Source organism: Tachypleus tridentatus, chromosome 6 (genome assembly GCF_004210375.1).
Source record: "Tachypleus tridentatus isolate NWPU-2018 chromosome 6, ASM421037v1, whole genome shotgun sequence".
Taxonomy (NCBI): domain Eukaryota; kingdom Metazoa; phylum Arthropoda; class Merostomata; order Xiphosura; family Limulidae; genus Tachypleus; species Tachypleus tridentatus.
The window spans coordinates 152,255,320-152,279,889 of record NC_134830.1 but is presented as its reverse complement, the minus strand read 5'-3'; the positions used below and the strand labels follow the sequence as shown (position 1 = coordinate 152,279,889).

Here is a 24,570-nt window from a genome sequence, read left to right as displayed (position 1 = left end):
ATGACTGGAAAGTCAATATAATAAAAAAATTAAAATATATTTATGTAAATGTACAGAGTTATGAGATCGATCCTACTAAACATTTGTAATTTCATGTTAGAATATGTAATATTCTTTTGTGAAGGTGCACATGCTGTATCAAAAGTTATAATGCATATACTTAGCATTCACATGTATAGATGGACTTGTGTATATTATAACAAGCCAACTGCAAAAAGGTTAAATGGTTCATACAACCATCAGGTGAGAGAGAGACAATCCCCTCACATTGTTATTAGTGGTATGCCTCACAACTCAGTGCTTAGGTCTTTTTTTATTATTATTTTAGTGTCAATTATAAGACAAATAAGATGTAGGTACAGATAATCAGCTGTCTGAACAGGTAAGTGGGAACAGCCTCCAACAACAGTCACAATTAGTTATTTAGCAAAGTGTGCTGATGAAATCAAACTCGTGGTTATTTCTAGCCATGTTTAGGATTCTGAAGTTACTAACAACTATTTTAGATTAATTGGTAAACATGATAAATATTTGGCTAATTACAGGAAGTGCAAGACAATGAAAGAATTTGGTTTAACTCAATTTGGATCTTGTATTTGATGAAGATTGGAACCAAAACAATTACATGATGAGTAAAGTCACTCATTCCAATGAAGTAGTGTTGCTAATAGAATTTTATGATGAACTTCTAAATGCATTGATTACAAATCAAGAGTCATTTACGTTTATATAAATCACTAGGAAAACTGTGTACATATTAGATCTCCTTGTCTAACAAACAAGACTTAATGGAAAGGGTTAAAAATGACTTCAGAAAACAAAGTGTTATCTTAGATTAATATCTCAACTTATTTTCTCTTGAGATTTTAGTCATAGCATGGAAGCTCACAGAATGGCTCCAAGATTATCAAATACAAACCTTTAGCTCACACATCCATCATCTCTTGATTGGTTTAAAACCTAAATGCAGTTTTGGACTCAGCTATTAAGAAAACAAAGGTAAGAGTTGATTCAGAGAGCCAGCACAATGAAAACCACTGATTTCTTTGTGCTGTATATGGCAGGCAAGTTTAAGATTTGGAAAAGGAAGGCTAGGCTTAACTAAAAAAAAATATCTTTCTAGCAGGATGACCAATTTATCAAACGAGTTGTCATTGGCAATAGTTTGAGCTTGTACTTTACAAGTTTATGAGGGTAATCGATGACTTCCTGAAAAAAATTAAAGGACAAGTCGAAGTTTTCAAGGGGTGGCATGCAGAAGCAGCCATCATAATATTTTATGTCCAATTTGTATTCACTCCACAACAAAAATCAGTCATAGGAAGACTGTTCACACTCTTGGTAATGTTGAACTATTAAATCAAGTCCTCTCTAATCTGTTTATACTCTCAAACAAATAGTTCCAAAACTCTAAGCCTTAATTTGTTGCTGAAGTCAATTAGACAACTGTTGGCCAAGCTAAATTAGTTCCTTCCTGCATTAAAGTGGACCAAAACTTCACTTAGCATATATAAAATATTCACTAGTCTTGAAAACCAATGAATCTTTATATTCTCAACAGAAATTCACTTGTGAAGAACCAACTGTTTGCTCTTTTCACCATAACTAACAACTCAGAAGATTTTATCAACAACTACAAGTGATTCTTCTCTTCCTTTCTGTGCCCTAAGAGTTTAACTTGATGTTAAACTCGCTTCCTACACTTTGGTTCATTCACTGAGAGTGTCAGAGTTTTTGACGAGCAGAAGCATTCTCAGTATTTTAAAATAATTAGAAAATTTAAAAATGAAGATACTGCTACACATAATAAAGGTCCTTATGCATATACTACTATGCACAACAAAGGTTGCAATGATTTACCAATATACACTGCTGGTCAAAATCTTAAGGCCAATGAACATGAAGAAAAATATGCATTTTGAGTTGTTTGACTCAACCACTTATTTGAGTAGAGCTTTGAAAGATGAAAATAAGAAAAGGTAAAATAAAAATAAAAAACTTTTCTGGCATTTAATAGGGAAAATGTGAACACTATGAAATTAGCCTAAATACTAGCTGGTTAAAAGTTTAAGACCATAATGAAATGAAGCATTAATCGGTAAACACCTAACGAAATTTAATCATTTGTGATCAAGCATTAGCGTTGTCAACATCTCCCACTGACATCTTCTGTGTTACATTGGGTAAAAACATGGCAAAGGCTAAAAAGTTGACAGAGTTTAAACGTGGCAGAATTGTCGAGCTGCAAAAGCAAGGTCTCTCAGCGTGCCATCGCTGGTGAGATTGGGTGCAGTAAAACTGCTGTTGTAAATTTCTTAAAAGACCCTGAGGGATACGAAATGAGAATTTCAAGTGGTCAGCCTAAGAAAATTTCGCTGACGTTGAGCAGGGGGATTTGACGGGTTGTCTGGTAAGACACCAGCCAATCGTCGAACGAGATTAAGGCCCTTATGGACGCAGAATGCAACTCAAGAACAATAAGACGGCATCTATGAGAGAAAGGCTTTAAAAAACATAAAGGTCACGCCTCTTTCCACGCCATGAAACAACTCGGTTAAACCTTGGTGGGAAGCACCAAACAGGGGACAAAGAAAAGTGGATGAAGGTTTTGTTCTCTCATGAGAAGAAATTTAACCTAGATGGTCCAGATGGCTTCCAACGTTACTGACACAATAAGGATATCTCACCAGAGACATTTTCTACACGACCCAGTGGAGGAGGTTCCATCATAATATGGGGTGCTTTCTCCTTCCATGGAACAATGGAGCTTCAGGTTATACAGGGGCATCAAACATCAGCTGGCTATACCAGCATGTTGGAGAGAGCATCCTTATTGACTGAAGGCCCTCGCTTGTGTCAAAATGACTGGATCTTTCGCCAGGACAATACTGCAATCCCCAATACCTGCAAGGCAAAGGGCTTTTTTCATGGCAAATAACGTGATTCTTTTGGACCATCCAACATGTTCACCTGAACTGAACCCCATTAAAAATGTTTGGGGGTGGATGGCAAGGGAAGTCTATAGAAATAGACGTCAATTCCAAACAGTACATGATCTTCGTGAAGCCATCTTCACCACTTGGAATAACATTCCAGCCAGCCTTCTGCAAATGCTTATATCGACCATGCCAAAGCAAATGTTTGAAGTTATTTGCAATGACATCCGTGCAACTCACTACTGAGACCTCTTGTTGGGCATTTCCTATCCTGTTTAGGACTTCTTTTTGGTATGGTCTTAAACTTTTGACCAGCTAGTATTTAGTCTAATTTCATAGTGTTCACATTTTCCCTATTAAATGCTAAAAAAGTTTTTTATTTTTTATTTTCCCTTTTCTTATTTTCATCTTTTAAAGCTCCACTCAAATAAGTTGTTGAGTCTAACAATGCAAAATTCATATTTTATCTTTATGTTCATTAGCCTTAAGATTTTGGCCAGCAGTGTATTATTATAGTAATATGTCAAGTTGTAATGATTCACCAGTATTATATGAAGTAATATATGTGGACTATAATAATGTGAATTATAAGCAGATTTTGATGGGAATAACCTCTGATCCTGTGAATGAAACAGGCGTTGGTGTACAGGTTGATAATTCTCTCAAGCCACTCAGCCATGCACCATTGCTAATGGTTTGGCAAATTGGATTTCAGGTTATATCTACAAAAATATATTCACTGGACTGTTTTAGTATTTAATGTTAAGACTTGTAGGGTTATAGATTTTAGTACTACGAGATACAAATATGACTTTCAGTAGGGTAAAAGTCACATTCAGCTAAAAAAAAATATTTATTTTCCCTAAATGAATGGTTGACCTTTGGCATTTATTGACACTTACCATATTATCAGGGACTCAAAAGATTGTTTATGAAACATTCTGAAGCCACTTATAAAATAAAAAAAGAGACAAATTTAAGATCTGGAAAAAATGAGCAAGTTTCTTGCTAAATTTTATGGAACGAGATGCCCTGTTGAAAACACAAACAATTATTTTCTGAAAATTAAGAGGTGTTTTTAAGTTCTTACTTTCTCTCAGGGGTGGGTTAAACAGGATCAGTACTGAAAAACCAAATGAACCCTTGTTATTAATATCTTATAAACAATGCTCAATTCATAGTAGAAAGCATTGAAATGCTCTTATAGCATTTAAAACAATATTCTGGTACTATTCTGAAACCTTTTTTAACAATAAATAAAAATCTTTTTACAGCAAACTATATGCAAAAATGTATTAAGTATTACTGCAGTTGTAATGTAACTTCATTCTGGAATGTTGCACCAACAAACTTGCACAACTTGAGCACCAACTAGAATGAAACATTAGGTATATTTTGTTGGTTTATTGCGTGTGTACAACAGTTTCCATAGATGTGATTCAACTTGCATTTCCATTTAGGTTAAAAGAAACACCCAAAAACAACAGATATAAATGGTGTTATTTCAAACTAGCCAATACACACCACTGGTGAAACAAATACTAAATCTGTACTTTATATACCTATCTTTCTTTTCCATTTTACATCTAATGTACATTGGGTTATTATTAATTATATCCTTGTAGCATACATTTATAGCACAGTCTGATCAGTTAGTTAATTTTATGATAGTAATAGTGGATATAATATTGTCAAATGTCTTTTATACACAAATCATATAATTTCAACTCCCTTAGTTTTTAAAATACTTAAGTTGTTTTTTTTTTATCACTAACTGATTGTTTTAACTTTGTTTTGGCTATTTGATATGTCAGTTTTCATTAATTAAATAACAAAAGTTGTTAACTGTAATTGAAGTAACACACTGGGTACTGGATTTTTTTGGAAAACTTGAGTACTTGTTATCAAATATACAAAGATTTTTTTATAGAAAATTAGGTGCCAAAGAAACCTTGTAAATTCCTGTAAATGAAATAAAAAATTTAAGTAACAAGACAAATTTTTCTCGTCACTCATTTTAAGCAACAGATTTAATATTTAAGAGCTGTATAATTATAATTGTTTAAAAATTTAATAACTATGTCAATACGAAAAAAATATAGTGATTTGAAAAATTATGTCTAAGTCTTTGAAGTAAAAAATTCCCTTATGGCCTAAAACTTACCGTTACATTTTACAATCAAAACGTGATAATTAACTGGCTATTATATCGCGATTATTAGATTTAAGTGTTCTTACACTTTAATATACCTGGCACAATTATAACTGTTGATTAAATCATAAAAAATCCTCAAAGTTCAATCATTAGCTGATAATCCTTTAATTATTTCACATAATTACTTTCTTAATTATTTAAAATTTATATATTTCGTGGGTTATATATTTAAATACTATTTTACTTGTAGTTTTACTTAGGTGATAAAACTAATTTTAAAATGTTCTAAGCATCGTACTTTGCCGAGGTTAACTACACTCAAACGGTTTAAGTTGTGATTCGATTTTTAATATTAAATTCGACTCACAACATCGCATTCTACAGGGTGTTCCAAAAGTCACTGTGCACTTACATATTTAATAACAGACATGTTTCGATATAGAATAAGGAGGTAAGTATGAAAGACAGTTATAAACAATGTTGAAAGTGACCCCTGTTGGCATCAATACAGGCCTGGATCCTCTTATTTTGTTTCTAAACACCGCTATCAGTTGCTGGCTTGAAATAGACTGAATAGACATATGATTACAAAACTGCACAGTGACTTTCCGAACACCCTGTATAATACCGTATTACTAATAGTACAATTCGATTTAACTTAAAATACATTATACGCTTGCGCCGAGTATAAATTGTAGTAGTCGGAAAGTCTTCACTCTATAACTTGTAAAATACTTAGCCTACGTATGTTTAGTTTCACTCGAATAATTAAAGGCACTTACTGTATAATTGTTGTAATTCATGAGTTTCTCAAATCTGTTTGGACAAAATAAAGTGACACATGAAGTTCTAAAATCTCAAACTTAGTCAAACACAAATATACGCAACCCACTGACCGCCATTATGCGTGTCAGGGTGACTGAACCAAATGGTGCAGTACTACAGCCAGAAGGCGTAGTAACTTGTATCTCTTGTTCAAACTTGTTCATTTAAAACCAGTTACTCGGCATGCAGACCCTTAGCTACTTTGATGGATTGAATGCTTTTATAAACTTTTTTTCCAATGGAAAAAGAAAAGAAGTTAGATAAACCTGTTACAAATGGCATATCTTAACTATTCAATTATGTTACACGTACCACAGTAACGTTTTCTCGATATATTCACAATCTTTGATGAACTAAAAATGCACTATTTGGGTTATTCTACAATTGCAATACATTTATGAATTTTAATGGAATAATTATATTGACTATTTGATCGTGCGATAAAGCGAAACACTGCATTCCAATCTTCATAAGTAAGAAAATACATTCACTTTAACTATATTTATTACCAGTTTGAATTTTATTTTCGCTTAGAAAAATTGCTTCTTCTTTATGAATACTTGGGTAGGTTGAATATTTTTATATCCAGGAGGATCAGGTGCAAAAGGACCTCTTCTTTCAATAAGTAATTTATTCTGATAGTTTGAATTCCGTGCACTAGGGCTCTCTGCGATCGCCGTCCCTAATTTAGCAGTATAATACTAGAGGGAAGGCAGCTAGTAATCACCACCCACCCAATAGTGGGATTGATCATATCATTATAACGCCCCGACTTCTGAAATGGCGAGCATGTTCGGTGTGATGGGGATTCGAACCCGCAACCCTTAGACTAGAAGTCAACTGTCTTAACCACGTGACCACGTCGGACCTGGTATGATAGAAAGTTAAGTTTAATTTATATATCAAAAGCTTTGTGATGAGAAGAAATTTTTAAAAACAGTAAAAAGTACAACGTGTTTATGATTCTGGTTGTTTCACATTGCTTACGCATATAACACCAAAGCAGGAATGTTGGTTGTCACGTTGCTTCATCACTAATTTCAGAAACATGCAATTGTACTAATTGTAGAAAGTTAACAAATATTATCTTTTGGGTATCCTCAATGTTAATGTTATTATCATCCGTAATCTCAATGGTTTCGTGTGAAGTCTGTAAGCTGACAGCTCTAAAACCAGATTTTAATACCAGGGGGCAGAGTACATGAAGCCAATTGTATAGTTTTGTTACCCATGGGGAGCAGAATACATATAGCTAATTGTATAGCTTTGTTCTTCAAAACAAAACTTCTTTTGTCTAACAAGTGTTTCGGATTTTTCGTTATAAAATTATACAAATTTTAATTCACTTAATGGCAAAGCAAACGATTTTATTTCTTAAAACTCGGATCTTGGAAGCTAGTTTATCTAGCAATCGCTGGCTAATATAATTTATCTACTTGCTTTTTATTTCTTGTATTTCTCATTTTTGTAATATTCATTGAAACACAAAATTAATATTAAAAAACTGAAATAATAGATAAAGTAACAAACAAACTTGTTAATTCAATGGTCAATAAAGCCACTGTAACAGACTCAAAGTACCGATAAACAGCTCTGATATGACTCGCGTTTTATATCGTTCAAATCGTTTCTTATGCTTTCAAGAAGGTTCTAGTCATTAAATCCCACTTCCATCATGTTGTGTCAAAACACCCTCTAGCCAACATTAATATAGATATCTAAATATAAAAAACATAGCCCACAACACCACTCATCTCTGAATTGTAAAGTCCCTTGAACAGCTTTAAGACATAAAAAAACAACGATGCTTTGCATTTAAACATTTATAATTAACAATAATGCAACAACTGACAAATACTAAAATTAATATTGATGAATATTAATGTTACAATCATTCAACCGTAATTTAATATATGAAATAAATTATAATTGAGATTTTCTTTCTTTTCTTATTCCTAAACTGTCAAGTTATCCTACGTTTTTTATTATTTATAGACGATTAACATTTGCTGTATTGTCACTCGAGGAGTTAGGTACTAATATTAACCTCCGATCAGAGTAAATTATGTACTTAAAGGAAAATTAAAAATCAATCCAGTAAGCACCATAGTTAATTAAACATATGTTGTTTGTGCTTTCATTTGCCCCTAAAAAAGAAAGGCCCACCTTTCGAAAGTCCTTGGGTTGTAGGGTATTTATCATTTTTTTTACAAAGAATTCTTCAACCTATATGTTTTTCTGACATTATAAAAGGTCCAGTGCTGCTGATGCGTTGCCTGAGTCTATGATAGCTCATGAGTAGTGGTGTGGGATCTTGATAGCTCACGAGTAGTAGTGTTGGATCTTGATTTCATGTTTTTTAATGTTCATACATATAAATAAATGACTTATTTATTTAAAGATATATCGTTATATTTATCCCTCATTACATCAGAAGAAGAACAAAGTATTGAGGTTCTGCTCTTCCTGATTGCAAGGAATTAACACATCAAAAATGGCTGCTTCAGAGTTACGTATCTGATTGAAATAAAATTCCACACTGAACCTCTAAATTTGAAACAAATTCATTAAGAAGTTTTACTAGAGTTTCTGGTTCCTAGATATAAACAGCCTACATTTCTAGCCACTTGCTGAAATAATCCATCATCAACATGGTGTTCTTAATTTCGTGATTTCTCTGAGGTGGAGAAGCAAGTACAGCAACAGCAACTCTCTCAAGTTGTTTCTCGACACAATTCTGCCATAGCTGTCCGTTTAGCTTCTTTCTTTAACCTTTTGTACTCACATTTCCCACATTCTACCCCAATTTTATCCATATTTCCAGCATACAAATAATATAAACATTCTATTATTCTCTCTAGTGTCTTATTAAACCTGAGTGTCCAGCTCTTGGAAGCTTTTGAGGTAGTGAACAGCTTCTGATTGTAGTAAATATAAAGTTCCAACTGAAGAAATGACTTCTGTACAGTAGTATATTCTCATTTTCGACAAACAAGCCTTCTTATAGACATAATGGATTGCATTTTATTCAGTAGATATTTTTGTCTTTGGGCTGTAATGAGCAACTGCTTCCCGTGAAAATAATTCTTCATCATTCCTAATCTACCGAGCCGTCGGATAAATACTTATTTTGTCTTAGGATCTTTCAGTTGAGTGTTGGGTCACCGTCGAGTTTTCGTGAACTATTGTTGCCTCATTTTTGTTTCTGTCTTACAGTTTAGGTTTATTTGTTTTATTATTTTTTGTGTTACCTCTTCTCATAGTTCTTATATTTTACAGTGATACAAGTTCTTAAGTAAAATGCATCAGTATTTCTATGGTTCTGTATACAATCATTGACAACGTTAAAGTTGGACACTCGAAGTTTTTGGAGCTACCTTGTTATCCAGCTTTAGGGATTATGGAAATTCATTAACCACTTATTACTGCATATTCTGACTGGCATGGAAATTGTTGGCTATAGAAGTAGTGATGGTAATTATTCAGAGTTTGAACAATATTTAGTAGTTATTTTCAAATTGTATAATAACTCCTTTCTGCAACATTCATTGCCTTGATATATTAAACAATAACATGTTTTCTGTGTCCTGGTTATCAAAGCACTACTCCACTGAAAAATCACTGGCATTTTTATTTATTATGACTAGCTCTTCGAGATGTGTTATGCTAATACAGAAATAACAATGAATTTTCTCTTCAATTTGTAGAATGTCTGTTCACAACCAGCAGTCCACAAAAGGTATTTGTTTTTTCAGGTAATTTGTTTATAGAAGAACCATGCAAGAGAATTATTTTGCAAAATGACAATAAACAGAGCACAGTCAAAGAAAGCCTCTTATTTCATGCAAGTTATGTGATATGGGACAATTCTAGTTAGAATATATCTTGGTTGTGTTTCCTATGTGTCCCAGGAAACTCAGCTAATGATGTTTCAGTTTAATGTTCTCTTTCCTTAACTGATTCAATACTTTTCTCAACCAATTACAAGAATCATTTGTGATCACATCATCTAAATAGGCGAGTACAACGTTCCATGTTAGTTCAGAGAGAGAGAGAGAGAGAGCACATTTCATTCGTTGTTCAAACATAGCAGATGGTTAATATAATCCAAATGGTAACATAAAAAATGTTCATAACCTATTTATTGCACCCAAGGCTGTCTTTTTTTTTTACTTGCTTCATCAACGATCACTTCCCAATATTCACTTTTCAGGTCCATTACGGAACACCATTTTGACCACAATAAAACATCCAAAATATTGCCAAGCCTTGCCATTGGGTTTGTATCCTTCTTAGCAGCTTTCTTAACATGTTGTTGGACACACACTCAATTTTCAAAGATCTGAATTAGCAAATAACCAAGTAACTAATCAACTTTGGTGTTGTAAAATGAACTTATTCCCCCCAAGGTAAATCAGATAAGTGCTGTAAAACACCAGAAGGTTGGGTGGGAGATGTTAGGTATAACATTGTATTCCCTGTCTTTGCGTGAAAATGAGAAGACGACATCTTTTATGAACACTTTAAAACTCACAACAGAAAAAAATTACGCTAATCTTCTAAGGAAGCGAGCACTATCTACGTCAGTATTAGTCATTCCCAATGAAAAATGAGGGAAATTATACCCTAAAGATATAACCTAACCCATTAGTGAAAAAGATCACTATCCACTTTCGTAATGAGTTTCACTTTTCGGAAATATTTCTCACGAGAAGACTTACATGATATCATGCGCGAACAATCTAGAACAATAAATAACTAGCGCGAAAGAAATTTATCTACTTCTTTACCTGACATTCTACAATTCTACATTATGCACACCACAATAATATCCCCAAAAAACATTATTCTATTGGTATAAAGACAAATTGAAATATATATTTTGCACAGGGTTTTAAATGGAGCCAATGTAAATGGTTTCTTTCCTTTTTCTTGACAACTATTGACAACGTAAAGTAATGGTGGAACAACATATTTGTAACATATTATATTTTTTTCAAGAATGTTTTTTTCGTGACAAACACTGCCGACGTAAAGTGATAGTGGAACAAAATATTTGTAATATATTTTTTCAAGAATGTGTTACTTTCATGGTGGGTAATGTGTGAAGATGCTGTATTTAGATTTTCAACTTTTTTCTTTTTTGGTAAGGTGCCAGATAAAAGCAACGCCCCTCCCGTAACTGTCTCAGTGGTAAATCTCAGACTTATGACGCTAAAAATCAGATTTCAATATCCGTGCTGGGCAGAACACAGACAGCCCATTGTGAAGGTTTGTTTTCTTAACAATAAACATACAAAATATTATCGTTTTGAATATTTATTTACTTGAGCCGAATCGAAAGCAAAATCACTTGATGATTAAATATCATGCTTATTTTTCTTAGTTTTATCTATTAACGTCCTGTGTGACTGCAGAGGCCCTCCCAAGTAATAAAAACTAGACTTTCTTATTATGTACCGCGTAGAGGGCAGCACCAATCGAGAGATAGTTAGACGTCTCTATCATCAGAAACTTGAATTCTGTTTCAGAACTAAGTGTTTATGTTAGTGTGTGATAAGTTGTGGCGTGAGTGTACTATGTATTTTGACACAGTTTTATTCGCTGAAAATTTTGTATTTATAATTACCATCCATTATACTAGTGAGTGAAACACAGCAATCAGTATTTAAACAAACAAACAAAATTATACGTTGAAGAATGCTTAGACGGAAAGGCAGGAAAACAATTCCCAGCCAACTGATGCGCGAAACTGTTCCTGAAACTGAACTTGATGATAGTAACAATCTTAAAGGAAAGCTCAAATTTGCACAGTCTTTTAATCAAGGTGTATCATTTAAGACCGATGAATCCTTGGCAACTCCTTATTTCAGAAACATGGCGTGTGAGAGGAACGATACACAGGTATTAAACAAAAAAATTAATCAGACAATCGCTGAGGAAGAGCTACCTGATGGGTCGTGCTTCAGCCGCGTAGTAAAATTAAAAACCTCGGCCCCCGCTGGGCCAAGTTCAGCGTCTTTGCATCCATGTGAGGTAAGTTAGATAGTTAAATTAACAATAAAATTGTACAAGTAAATTAACACTTACAAGTCCGTGAAAAGCCATCGTTTGAGTAATTAATTTGAAAAATTCTACCACATGTTTTGAAAGTATTATATAAATAAATATAAAAACACACGAATAAACAGCATTTAGAACTTTCCTGAATTCCAAGCAGCAAACGTTTTTCATTTAAAAAAAAATTGCAAACGTTCTTTCACTGTAGTCGGAAAAAGTAATGTTTCATCTGACAAAGTGATGCCTAAAAAGGCCTAGTTAAACTACATAAAACATTATTGTTTTACAATATGCAGTATGTTTGTTTTTACTTGGGGCAAGTTCATTTTATATCTTTTATAACAAATATTAATATTTCGAAACAACAAACTGGCGCAGATAAAGTTCTGATTTTAAAATTAGATTGTTTTCGTTTTTGTTTTACATTTTCGTGATAACATAGCTATTTTGTTCATTTAGTCTTAAAACTCAGTGCATTGAATTTTTCATGTTTAATTATCGGAATTGAGTCTTAAATTATTCGTAATGAAACCCGAAATATTTAAATATCTGTAGAACAACTTAATGTTTTCTGTTGTTTTGTTTTTCAATGATACATTTGAAGTTATATCAGTATTTACGTAGGACAGGAACTAAATGTTGCTATTAGTAACTAATTAGTATACCGAGGAAAAGTAATTGGTTTTAAGATTGTTATAATAAATGACGCACAGGTTTTCACGCGTGCTAACAATTAACGTTTACCATTGTTGAATGTAGGATCTATAACATAGAAGTTGTTGTGAAAACAAGTTAGCTGTAACTGTTGTGTTTTTTTTCTCCATAGAAAACATTTCGTAGTTTACTTGATATGAAAATTTTCTGTAGAAATTCAGTTATACCTTCAAGTTTGACCTTCATTGGTCGAATGTTAAATGGTCAATAGATTGATAAACAGCAGTTTTGATTTTAATTTTAATGAACTGCTTTGAATTTCGCTGGTTCGTGTGACATTAGAATTATTACGGAGTTTTACAGTTTGATCATTCAAAGACTGGAGATTTGCAAATAGTTTCGAGAGTTTCGTCACTAGTAAACAAACAACTTGTTGATGAATATTTTGTCTTCTCTTCTTGGAAATGTAGTTTTCTTTCACGAATGGTGGACAGAAAAGCAAACATCCTAGATTCTGATAACATATCCTACTTGTTTGCTAGCCAAGGGAACATTGACCGCGCACTAAATGACCTTTGATGACCAAAAGCATGTGATAAAACGTGCTAGATAATATTATTATATTCACATCCTTCAAACGCATAATTAGTTCACTGGCTCATGAACGGTTCTGACTTCCCAGCGAATATTTATTGCACATTTATTTATTAAAAAATTCGTATTTCCGTACACACAGAGACGGGGGGGGGGGGGTGTATAGAGTACAGTCGTACTCTCCCTCCCCGCTACTAATTAAAGACGTATGTATATATCACACGAAACCTTCTGGTTTTATGACGTTCATCACCCCAACTTAAATCAGTTCCACATTTATGTCTCTACAATGCTAAAAACATAACAACCTCTGTTTCCCATCTTTCGACACAACTATTCCTCTTTTAGAAGGATCGGAACTCCTACAGACGTATTTACTTAGCCTAGTAAATCTAAAAACATCGAGTAATACGTTAATTTACATTTTCAGAAACTAATGTTTAAGAAAAACCAAAGTCTTCCTAAAATAACTCTGTTTCTCTAGTTATTGAATATTCTTTATGTGGAACGTATAAGGCTTTAAATAAAATATTTGTACATAGAGGAAGAGGATACGAAAGCCAGTTTATACAAGCCGTACTATTGAAAGCTCATGATGTTGTACATAGTAGTAAAATATTTTGTGTGTAGGATACTTTGGGGTCACTATCAGGAGAAGCAAGCTCATCTTACCAGGTTTAGCAACTGAAAAATTGTATTATATATACCTAATTTTGCCCAAGAACCACACTGTTGAGATTGTGTATTGTGTGTAAGGTGGTGTAATTCATTTTTTCTGGACGCTTGTTTAATAGCTGGCTTTTTATTTTATGTAACTGTATTCATATTTTTGTACAAAGATATTATTGTTACATATTGGTGCGGGGGCTTTAACGGACACAACTTGACCTGCAGGATTAGTTGGGAGTTGGATACGTGATAGATTTGTCAGCAACGCCGTTATGTGATCATGTTGGGCGAGGGGGACAGCCCCATTTTTTGGGCATGAGATGCATTTAAAACAAAGTTGATAAATCCAAAGATTACAACTAAAATAAAACTCCTGTTTTAATTTTAGTGGTAGAATTCGTTACATAAATTGTTTGTTCTTAAACGCGTGAAGTCGAAATGTGCACGTTCTCTGGAGTTGGTTATTTGAGTTGTTATTATATGCACTGCGCTCCAATCAGCATTGATTAGATTAAACAATATAAAACAGATCAGGAGATTATAACAGTGGATAAATGCTTGAGAACATTACAGGCATTATTATTGCATATCGAAGAGCAAAACCTCGAATTAAGATTGTTGTAAAAGCGTAATATTCTTATTATTGTGAAAAATACCAAAGAAGTCGGTGTTTATCAACCTGACTTATTTTAATGACATCATGAACTGGAGATAAACGTATTCTCGGCTTGGCCAGAAATGATTAAAAATAGAGGAATTCTAAGTGGCTATCAAAAAGTGACAAAAGTTTTTAGCTTCTACATTTCACCATTTGACAAATTCAACGCTTACAACTATTACACTAAATTTTTTTTTTTTCTGTGATCGACTTGTTTAATGTATGGGTATGTTTGTCCACGAATATCTCTCTCTGTATTTATTTGTGCTGCGACAGCGTTGAAGTACGAAACGTTGCCGCCACCACCACAAACAAGTGGCAGGAAACTTCTATTAAAAATCAATTTCAGTTATTTGTTTAGATTATTTTATTTTTTAAGTATTACAGATGGTATTGATTACTTCCCAGAAATGTAATATTGGTAACAGTTGCTTTCACGGATGTATCCTCCCTTGGCCGAAAAGGAAACAAAACGAATGAAGCATAGTGTTTTCTTCCTACAAAGCACGTGCTGTTTATTGTTCTGTGGTAGCTATGAGGTATTTCAGTAGAAACAAAAATGTATTTTCCAACCCTGGAAGCAGCAGGGCGTCGTTAAGTTCCCTTAGGTCAGAATTACAGACATTCCACTGTAGATTGTCAACAAGATGAACTGTATACTTCTGGTATGTCACAAATTATCAGGTGTGCAAAGTCAGCCCTACCCGTGTGTGTCCTCCCATTATTACACAATATTCTGTTTCTCTCACAATGTCGTGGAATCGGACATTGTTACTTGCACAGTGTAATAAGCTAAACTGTTCTTTTGGTTATAGAATCGCACACTACTACTTGCACACTGTAGTAAATCGAATTGTCGTATGTTGATAATACCAGTTTTCCAATATAAGGTGTCACAACAATGCGAGTTCCACCTATTCCCACCTTCCTGTGGTTCAGTAGTGTTTGTTGCTAAGCGTAAACCTACACAATGAGTTAAAATTTACGTTATCCGCCATGGATTTCGAAATCAGATTTTGTGTTATAAGTCGTTAAACTTGCCGGGAAGGACTCAGCGGTGGTCTTGAAAGCTTGTAACGCTAAATTTCGGGATTCAACTCTTGTTGTGGGCACAGTATGTCCAGCCCATTGTGTTTTAACAAAGTTTTACTAAATAATTTTGAACATTAATTAGTAAGGAAAGTTTCTTTTAAACAGCTTTGTTCTTGACTGTATGAGCTTTTATTTACCAAAGTTTTATTCTACCCTAATATGTAACCAATATTTATCATGAATGTTTAGTATGTTATTCCGTTGATGTCTCAAACCTTTCGTGTTCTGAAATCTGAAGAGTAGAAACCCGAGATATTTGATCTAAAAGTGATTTTAAAATGTTGTTTGGGCGGTTTCTTTTATAATTCATACATGAAAGAAATTGCACTTTGTGTAAACGCCGTAAGAGGGGGTGGAGAGAACAAGAAGGAAAGTTATATCATGAAGAAAGGATAAAGAAAACGTTGTGACGTAGTTGGGTGACAGTTCTGGCTACTGTCAGGATTGTTCGTTGATCTCTTTAAGTGTTCTATAAAGAGTGTAGACTTTCAAAAGACACCAGCACTTGGGTGACGTCACGCTTGAGTGATTGACATCACGTGTTAACTCTGAGCCAGTAACAGTACAAGTAAAAGCCTAGGAATGGGACCTCCATCTGACAGTTCTGGAGAAGTAGACCAGCTTGCTGATTCGTCATTCTTCTAATCGCGGTAAAGTCAGATAAAAGTAAATAAATGTAGATGATCGGATAAAACAGCCAACGTTAAAATTAGACTAAAATAAATAATGTTGTTATTAATTCTTACCTTTATAAATGTGGTCAGTGAGTGATTTAAATAAAACTAGACAGAATTACTGTTCACACCATAACGGTTGTTTTTCACTAACACACTGAAGCCTGGCCTGTAACGTTTAAGGCCTTCGAAAAAAGGCGTAAGACGAAACGTCTCGTAGATTTTAAAAAGCAAAACAAAAAAACGTTTATCTGAAATAGCTTTCTGTCGTCATTGGCAATGTTTTCTATCATTGAGTCAACACGGAGAATCTTAAAGAGTTGAAAACAACAATTTTTCTACACGTTTTTAAGGTTATTTATGGCATTTTGACAACGTTCTAAGTGTCCTAAGTTTATGTTCTAAGTGTCCTATAAGTTTAGGTAAACAAACTGCAAAACAGCTGGAAATGGAATACAAAAGGAATGGCGAAAATCGCCCGACTCACTACAGTTATATCACATGTAAAACATGGTATTGTGTCCTGCGGACAAACCAACCTGCAGGATACACTGTGTGTTATTAACAGAAGTTGTAGTTTAGCGATTTTCTACTTTCTGTAGCTCAGGCTGTTGTAATCGAAACTATCTCCTACCTTCGGTGGATGAGCTTTACTGGACCGTCACTTCACTTACAAAACTTCAAGGCAATCCATTAAGAAATACGCGAGATATAAAATCTCAAATTTTGATATAATTTTTTTGTTCATCATACCAAAAATTTGGAAACTTTTATTTGATAGAAAAACAAACTTTTAACTTTTATGGATTCTTCTCAAGTTTGATGCAATGATATATATTTACAATCTACAGTCAAGTGTCAGATTTGGTCTAACGTAAACCACGTGTGCAAAGTTATTAAACAAACATCGATCAATTTCGACAAATATTTTTGCCCGCATCTATACAGAAAAAAGTCACTTGAGCTGTCGGTATAGAAATGTTTACTATAGCTTCACTAAAAACAAAATTGAACAGCTTCTAGTATATTTTTAATTTATGTTACATACTGGTGATTTACAGTAGCAAAACTATAGGATGAAAACAACTTGCTGTACCGGATAGGCCAAGCAAATTAGTTCAGTAGTTTCAAGCTCAAGTGTTCAAAGAATCATACGAATGAATAGTTATTAGTCATCATTATTCTAACTTTTAAGCAAAACGTTTTAAATTTTATAAAATTCTTCCATTTAAAGAGCGTTTAGCGTCACATGGTATTAGTGTAAGTAGTGATGTTTGATACAGCTGTAAGGAGTGCATTCGGCTAATGACAAGAAACTGTTAATATATTTACTGTGGCGTTAAAAGAAAGCTTTTAACACTTATAGGTCTGTTCCGAATAATAGGGTTGCGATCCTAGAGCTAATGTTGGTAACTATCGAGTGTCACTTTCTCACTTGCTGTAGTTTTGTTGATGGGTATTGACAAACAGTAATGACACCTGTACCTCAGGACGGCTGGTATGGGTAGTAAAACACTTACTAATAAAGCAGAGAACAACGTTTCGACCTTCGGGTTAACCCGAAGATGACCTGAGAAGGTCGAAACATTGTTCTCTGCTTTATCAAAGTTTTAACACCCATACCAGCCGTCCTGAGATACATTTTTACACTACTTTATTTTTCACATAGCAAGCCCTTTTCGTACACATTGAGTTCCATTTTGCTTAATGTTTTGTCTTTTTACCGTTATCCCCACACCATACCTAATTCACTGTGTCCGACCAGGTGGTTGGAGCGCCTCTCTAGCAATATGAGGGTCGTGGGTTCCAATCACCCGTTATAATGTGATTGTTCGTTCGTAAATGAGTAGTCCAAGAGTTGGCGGCGGGTTGCGGTGACTACCTGCCTCTCTCGCTAAAGTAGAAACGGTTAGCGCAGATAGTCTTCGTGTAGGCGAAGTATTTAAAAGAAACCTAATGTACCGAATCATCGGGTATTTTTTCCCAGCATCCTTCATAAACTGTTGTTTCACTGTTTTAGATTCTGTTCTGTTGCACTTCAGGTTCACTTCTTAATGTGGGGGGTGCAGGGTTCAGGACAGGAAGTTCTTAATAATGAGATGACACACATACTGTAAGTACAGGGAATGTATCAAGTCATTTGTCTACAATGTAGATGTTACGTCACGTGCTCTGACTGTCATATGAAAAACGTGTTGTTGTTTTTTAACACCCTGAAAGCTCGTGATCATAAGTGTTCCTTCCGGTCAAGATTTCGGTTATTTATCAGGTCATACGTTGCATGACATTTAATTAATCAGGTATTTAAACTCAATCCAACGACGAAGACTAATTGATATTTGTTTTTACAATAAAAATTGAACTGTTCTAAACTTGTATTATGAGAAATAATATGAATAATTACTGACTTTGTTTTTTTCTTTCACAACCCAAGTCTACCAAATAATTATTTATCCTAATTCTTAACTATTTTGATCAGTTTCTTTAACTGGTTAAACCTTATTTAACACTGTTTTCAAAGGAGGTAGAAAATAAGCCATTTTTACTATTTTTAGATACACTCCAGTAGTCAGCTGTGACAAAAGTATGCTATTAATATATAAGGAGAGAAAACAGAAAGAGCCTCTCATCTGTGTTGTTGCTATGGGTTTACAGCGCCCTCACGAATATTTACAGATTATTCATCTAATAGTACGTATTAACCATCAAACAATAGCCAAACGTAAATCGTTTGGGTTCATAGGTTCTTCCACCGGTAACCATAACGAACTTTTAGCTTAGATTTATGAAGTAATTTTTGTCAAGCTGTTTGAATACCAGTCCTGTAGGGTTAATTTAAAGATTCTGTTATTTTGTTAGTTTTTATTTTTCTTTATAAAACGACACCAATAAACACTAACATGCATCGCTTAGTTTAAAATTCTGTCATGGATTATCTTTTACTTGTACATTAATTAGTACCATTTATTACAAGACACATTTCTTATTAGTCTAAAAGATCCCCGAACTGCTCTGGAAACAAAGTGATACGGATTTGGAGCTATTGATGGATCAGCGTGGATAAACTACATACACAAATAAATATGTCGTATTCTTCTGTTGTTATTGTACATAATGGTAGTTTATCACTATACGTAAATACATTCTTCAAATATACCTGCTCAATCTGTCTTGTTATCATATTACTCAGGAATTCTTTAATATTTTCTGTTTATAATTACTGCTTTTGCAAAAATATTTAACGTATGATCTGAAACAAAGAAGGCAGTTACGTCAATATGAGCTTTAGTACATATATTTGGCCATAGGTGGCAGGAGTGCATCGTCAAGAATTGCTTTCTGGCCACTAGTGCCGAGTGGCAACTTCTAATCTGTCGTGTGAAACGTTAACTTCCAAGAAACATTTCTGTTTGTCTTTCTTGATTATTGCTAAAGATTGGGTCAAAGCAAGTGTGTGTGTGTGTGTGTGTGAAACTAAAATAACAAAACTAGAGGTCGCATTTATTTGCAGCTTCAATTGAATAAAACTATGGAAACTATTATATTAAAACTTTAGACTCGTGATAACAACACTGAAAAGAAACCCCTTATAAACAAAACAAAACAACAAACTAATGTTGTGTCCAAGAAAAATTGATTTAAGTTTTATAATCTGTTCTTTTCTTTAAACGTGATAAATGACGTAACTTTAGATAACAACGTGATTTAATCGAACATGCTTGTTTTCCAATGAGGTCAGTCGAAGCTTAATGATTAGTGTGTCCAGACGGTGGTTCAGGATTTGCGATCAGTTACCCCGAAAGCACGCTTCACAGTTTTTGGGCCCCGGGTGCGCTGCAACAGTAGCGACCAAACTGATAATGGCTTGCTGCTCTTCCTCATTAGGGGGCGGCTTTACTCTCATTGTCCTGCTCGAAACTCCGAAACAAACTGGTTTTCCAAATGTAATATTACACAAAAACCACAATTCAGTGTTTTATAATTAAAATAGTATGAAGTGAAAATGCTAACTGTGATTTAACTAAGAAACATTATAAAGTTACGTGTGTTTATTAATGCTCAGTTCGTTACTCGCGTCTAAATATATATTTTGTTTTATTGCATTGGTCCCTAATAGTCCGGATAAGCGCCACTAGATGTCACAACCTTTGATCTATGCTGTGGAAGCTTTTTTCCGTATGCTTAGTCTTAGTTCGTGTGTATTTTATTTGTCTTGTTTTAACCTACTTTCTTAACAATATTAAAATATATTAAAGATTTTTGAAGCTTCATGGGTTTAAAGTTTAATTATTTTTCCTTTCACTTAAAGGCCGTGAATACAAACCGACATTACGTTAAACATTTCTCTACGTTCTATCTGTATTCGTTCATGCCTACTAAACATCATTATTCATTTCTAATTTCATATTTTCAAACGTGGAGTACAATTCTTCGTTAAATTATTTACAAATAATAAAATATATTTTGATTAATTAAAGGACTGTGTTGATAGGGTATTAATAAGTCGAAATTATTCCTGTCACCTATTTTATGAACCTTTCTTTCAAAAGAGTGATCCTTCTTGTATTATTGTACCATTCGTTTTAACTTATAAGGTGTTTTAAAATATTTTAATACAAGTTTGTTTCTTTTGAATTTCGCGCAATGCTGCGCGAGAGGTGTCTGCGCAAGCCGTCCCTAATTGTTTGTATTGCGAACCCGAACTACTTGTTGCAAAACCGCGCCACTGACTTTGAGGTTAGGGTGCGTTATAAGAGTGAAGATGAAATTACACTATTCTATAAAAGAAGAGTAACCCGTGAATTGGCGGTGGGTGCTATTGATTAGTTGCCTCCCATCTAGTCTTAACGGTTCCAAATTAACTATGGTTAATTCGCAGACAGCAATTTGTGTACCAAAATTCTGAAACAAAAACATTGTTTTCGTGATTTAAGGATATTATGGTTTGAAACACACCTGCGAACGTTTTATTTTTCGATAAGTTTAGAAAGTACTGCTTACGTTTCTCATCACTGAGTAACTTGCTTTAAAATTTCTGAGAAATAGTCTGTAGAGTAAGTCGGGAAATTTATTTTAAAGTTGTATAATCAACTTAAAAGAAAGTACAATAGTTTCATCAAGTCGATATTTTTATTTAGGCTTAGCAGTTGACTTTGTCAGGGAGAGGAGAATTTGATCTGTTTTAATTCCGACGTGTTGTATTTTTGTTAACCTGTTTAGTGCCCTAGATGAGATAACTCGTCCAAGCCAATCTGTAACACAGTGCCACGGACGAGTTAATTCGTTCTCAATAATACTTAACTTCAACGCTAGATTTCAGCACCATACACGCCTTTGACCTACTTACAAATTGCTTCACTTTCGATCCAAAATGGCGTCACGAAAAAAGTTACAAAATGAAGAAGCATTAGAGTTGTATTGTAGCAGTTAAAATACTTGGCAGTCAACAGGTTAATGCTTAACCAAAGCGAGGAAGATGTTTAGCTACATCGCAGTTCGAATTTTGGAGTTTTTCGGTAGGCAGCCCGGCACGGTAACCAATAGTTGATGGTTAAACAAGCACTTATTCGAGGACATCGTAAAACCTGTATAATCATTTACCTGCTCTCTGCTCGTCGTGATGAATCGAATCTTGGATTTTAGCGTCATAAACTTACCGCTATGGCATATTCACAATGGAATGAAACATAATAGATCCACCTTTGTCTATCACAGAAATATAGACAAACGGTAAATCTGTCATTTTGTCTGCTACGTATCTCTCGAAGAGGTTTTCGTCTAGTTATTATCTAGACGTAACCACAATAGAGTGAAAATGCTATTTTCAGATGTAACACATTTGAAAACGCAATGTATGGACTGACACAGTGATATTCGATAACAGTTGTTAGGCCTGATGGTCCTTCTAATTACTACAGACACGCGTGTAATAAGGTCAGTATTCTCGGCCACAACAACGTTTGTAATTTATATCATTTGTAGAAACCGTCCGAATACATTACCGTCCATTGCATCAAAGATTAATCCATTTTTTTGAATTCATAGCAGTGTAAGTCCTTTAATATCTTGTAACGACTAAAATAACTTCCTTTCTTAGCCTCGGTTTAAAATGTTTTTCTTTTTTTAACGATAACGTATATCTCCACAATATAGTAAAATATATTTTCCCCAAATTATATAATGTTTTGTGCCCTATATATTCAAGTTATTGTTGTTTAGTTTCTGGTATTATGTGATAATTAGCAGCACTCGACTTTGTTTTAGTGAAATTTAACTTGCATTTATATCACGTATACTTTATTAACCGTCTTATCTAACTAACATAAAACGTTCTATTTGATGACGTTAGAAACGTCGAACTTTGAGTTATAACATTTTAAATGCTGTTTTATTTTATCTGATAACTCTTCAAACTTGTACGGCGAGCACAAAATTAGAATGCACAGAAGATTATTATATTAATTAACTTATCGCTTTTATTTCACACATGAGAGCATGCGTTCGATAGATTAGCGATCTCGTACATCTAAACAAAAAGACATTCGAAACTTTTATTTTTGTTTTTCATCTTTTTCCCCATGTGCTTTCCTTTTCCGCTGTGGCGAGTTTGTTTACTTTATTAAAGACAATTTTTTTCATCCTAGTAGCTCGAGAGCCCTTGGAGATAAAAGACACCACTAGAGGTAGTGTAGGACAAACTATATATATATATATATCACACACACACACACACACACACAGAGCGATTTATGTCCAGCCGACTCATACATATGTAAAACGTCTCGCCACCTTGGTACACCCACTTGCATGTCTGTCTGCTTCAGCACGTGAACAGGTGGACCCCTGTGCGTAGTGGTTGGAATGTGGTACAGTCACTAGAGCGACATGCCTGCTATTCACCGCGTGCCTTACAGGTGGTGCTAAGCCTCGTGTCTCGACTCGACCGCTAACTTGTTTTGTGGGACTCGATTGCTTAGGGTCTTAAAATCTCTAATAATATTGTTATACTAGTTAAGTTTTACTGTAATGTCTTAAAGCGTTAAAAATATGGTATCATAGTGAACCATGCCAGTTCTAGTAATAGACCATCTATTACTGTTATAGAAGAAAAATGGACAAGTTTGAATTTTGAACATATTTGCAACGACCCCGGAATATGATGTTCCAAAGTATTGAATTAATGAAATAACGAATTGATATGGAGCTTTTTCATTGTTCAGGTACAATAATGCCTCGATCTCTACATTCTAAGCTAATCGTATGGATTTTTCAAATTTGCTGATCCCATGATATTAGAAATAAGTGGTGTATTTTTATATCAATGTAGAGATATTGCGAATCGTTAATACGCGGTCTGCATACAATTTCTTTTTTGATGGGCTTTCAAGATGTGTGAAGTGATAAAATGACAGAAAAAGAAACTAGGGTTTTGCCTCAACCGAAGAAAAAGCCGTTCCTGCCTCCCAAACCGATTCAACATCATATCGAGGTGCGTAGAAGGTTTTGTCCAATAAATTTGGTAGCTAAACTGACTTTTATACAATATCCAGTACTTTACTGTTCCGGATTTTCAAAACGGTAAACATAAATTTTGAGTTTCTCAACTATTATACGTATACCGGTAATGTTTCTAGGCCTATCAAACGTAATGAAATACCTTTTTCTGACTCGATGTGTTTTATTGAATATATTCTCTCGCGTCTTTCACAGACTTCGAACGGTTGTTTGTAACACATACACGGATGTAATTGTTTGTCATGAAGATCCTCATTCACTTAACTGCTCTCTATATTTAGCTGTGACAGATTCTCAATGCTATTTTTAGAATTATCTCGTTTTAAAAGTGTAATAGACTGGTATAATATATGTACTCTCGCGTGATTTTTTTTTCTTACGGTTAGGCTTAAAGACCTTTCACGTCACGCCATCTGAGGGGTTTTTACATGTACGAAATACATTACGCATCAACGAGTTTTATTATCTATACAGCTCGGAACATTAACATTCAGATATTTTTATCTGTGAGTTAGGATTGTTGCTCGAAATATTAGCTTTAGGTATTTTTCTGATAATTTACATATAACATGGAACTTTAGTGATAAATGTACATGGAAGACGATCTCTTCGTTCAGTAACTACCAGTCTCAACTTCTTACGATATAAATAAAATCGACAAAAATAACAACAAAGAGCTTTGTATTTCTAGGGTAGTGTCTCTCGGTATTCATTTGTTTTCCTATACCAATTATTCGG

At 34.1% G+C, this 24,570-nt stretch overlaps 2 protein-coding genes across 5 annotated transcripts in view; one reads left to right on the top strand and one right to left on the bottom strand.

Annotated features, from left to right (window-relative positions):
* LOC143254085 (protein melted-like) overlaps window positions 1-6,013 on the bottom strand; it is a 42,393-nt gene extending 36,380 nt beyond the window's left edge. The window contains 1 exon segment of the mRNA XM_076508840.1: window positions 5,874-6,013. The gene's annotated coding sequence lies outside the window, so the exon portion shown is untranslated.
* Window positions 6,014-11,386: 5,373 nt separating this feature from the next.
* The window catches only part of LOC143254084 (uncharacterized), a 139,146-nt gene continuing 125,962 nt past the window's right edge, over window positions 11,387-24,570 (top strand). For 2 of the 4 annotated variants that reach the window (XM_076508838.1, XM_076508836.1), the window contains exon 1: window positions 11,388-11,952. In XM_076508838.1, the coding sequence (XP_076364953.1) occupies window positions 11,617-11,952 (336 nt within the window). In that variant the 5' untranslated portion in view covers window positions 11,388-11,616. Of the gene's footprint in view, window positions 11,953-23,189; window positions 23,807-24,570 lie in introns of those variants that run through there. The other 2 variants (XM_076508837.1, XM_076508839.1) reach the window with 2 other exon arrangements.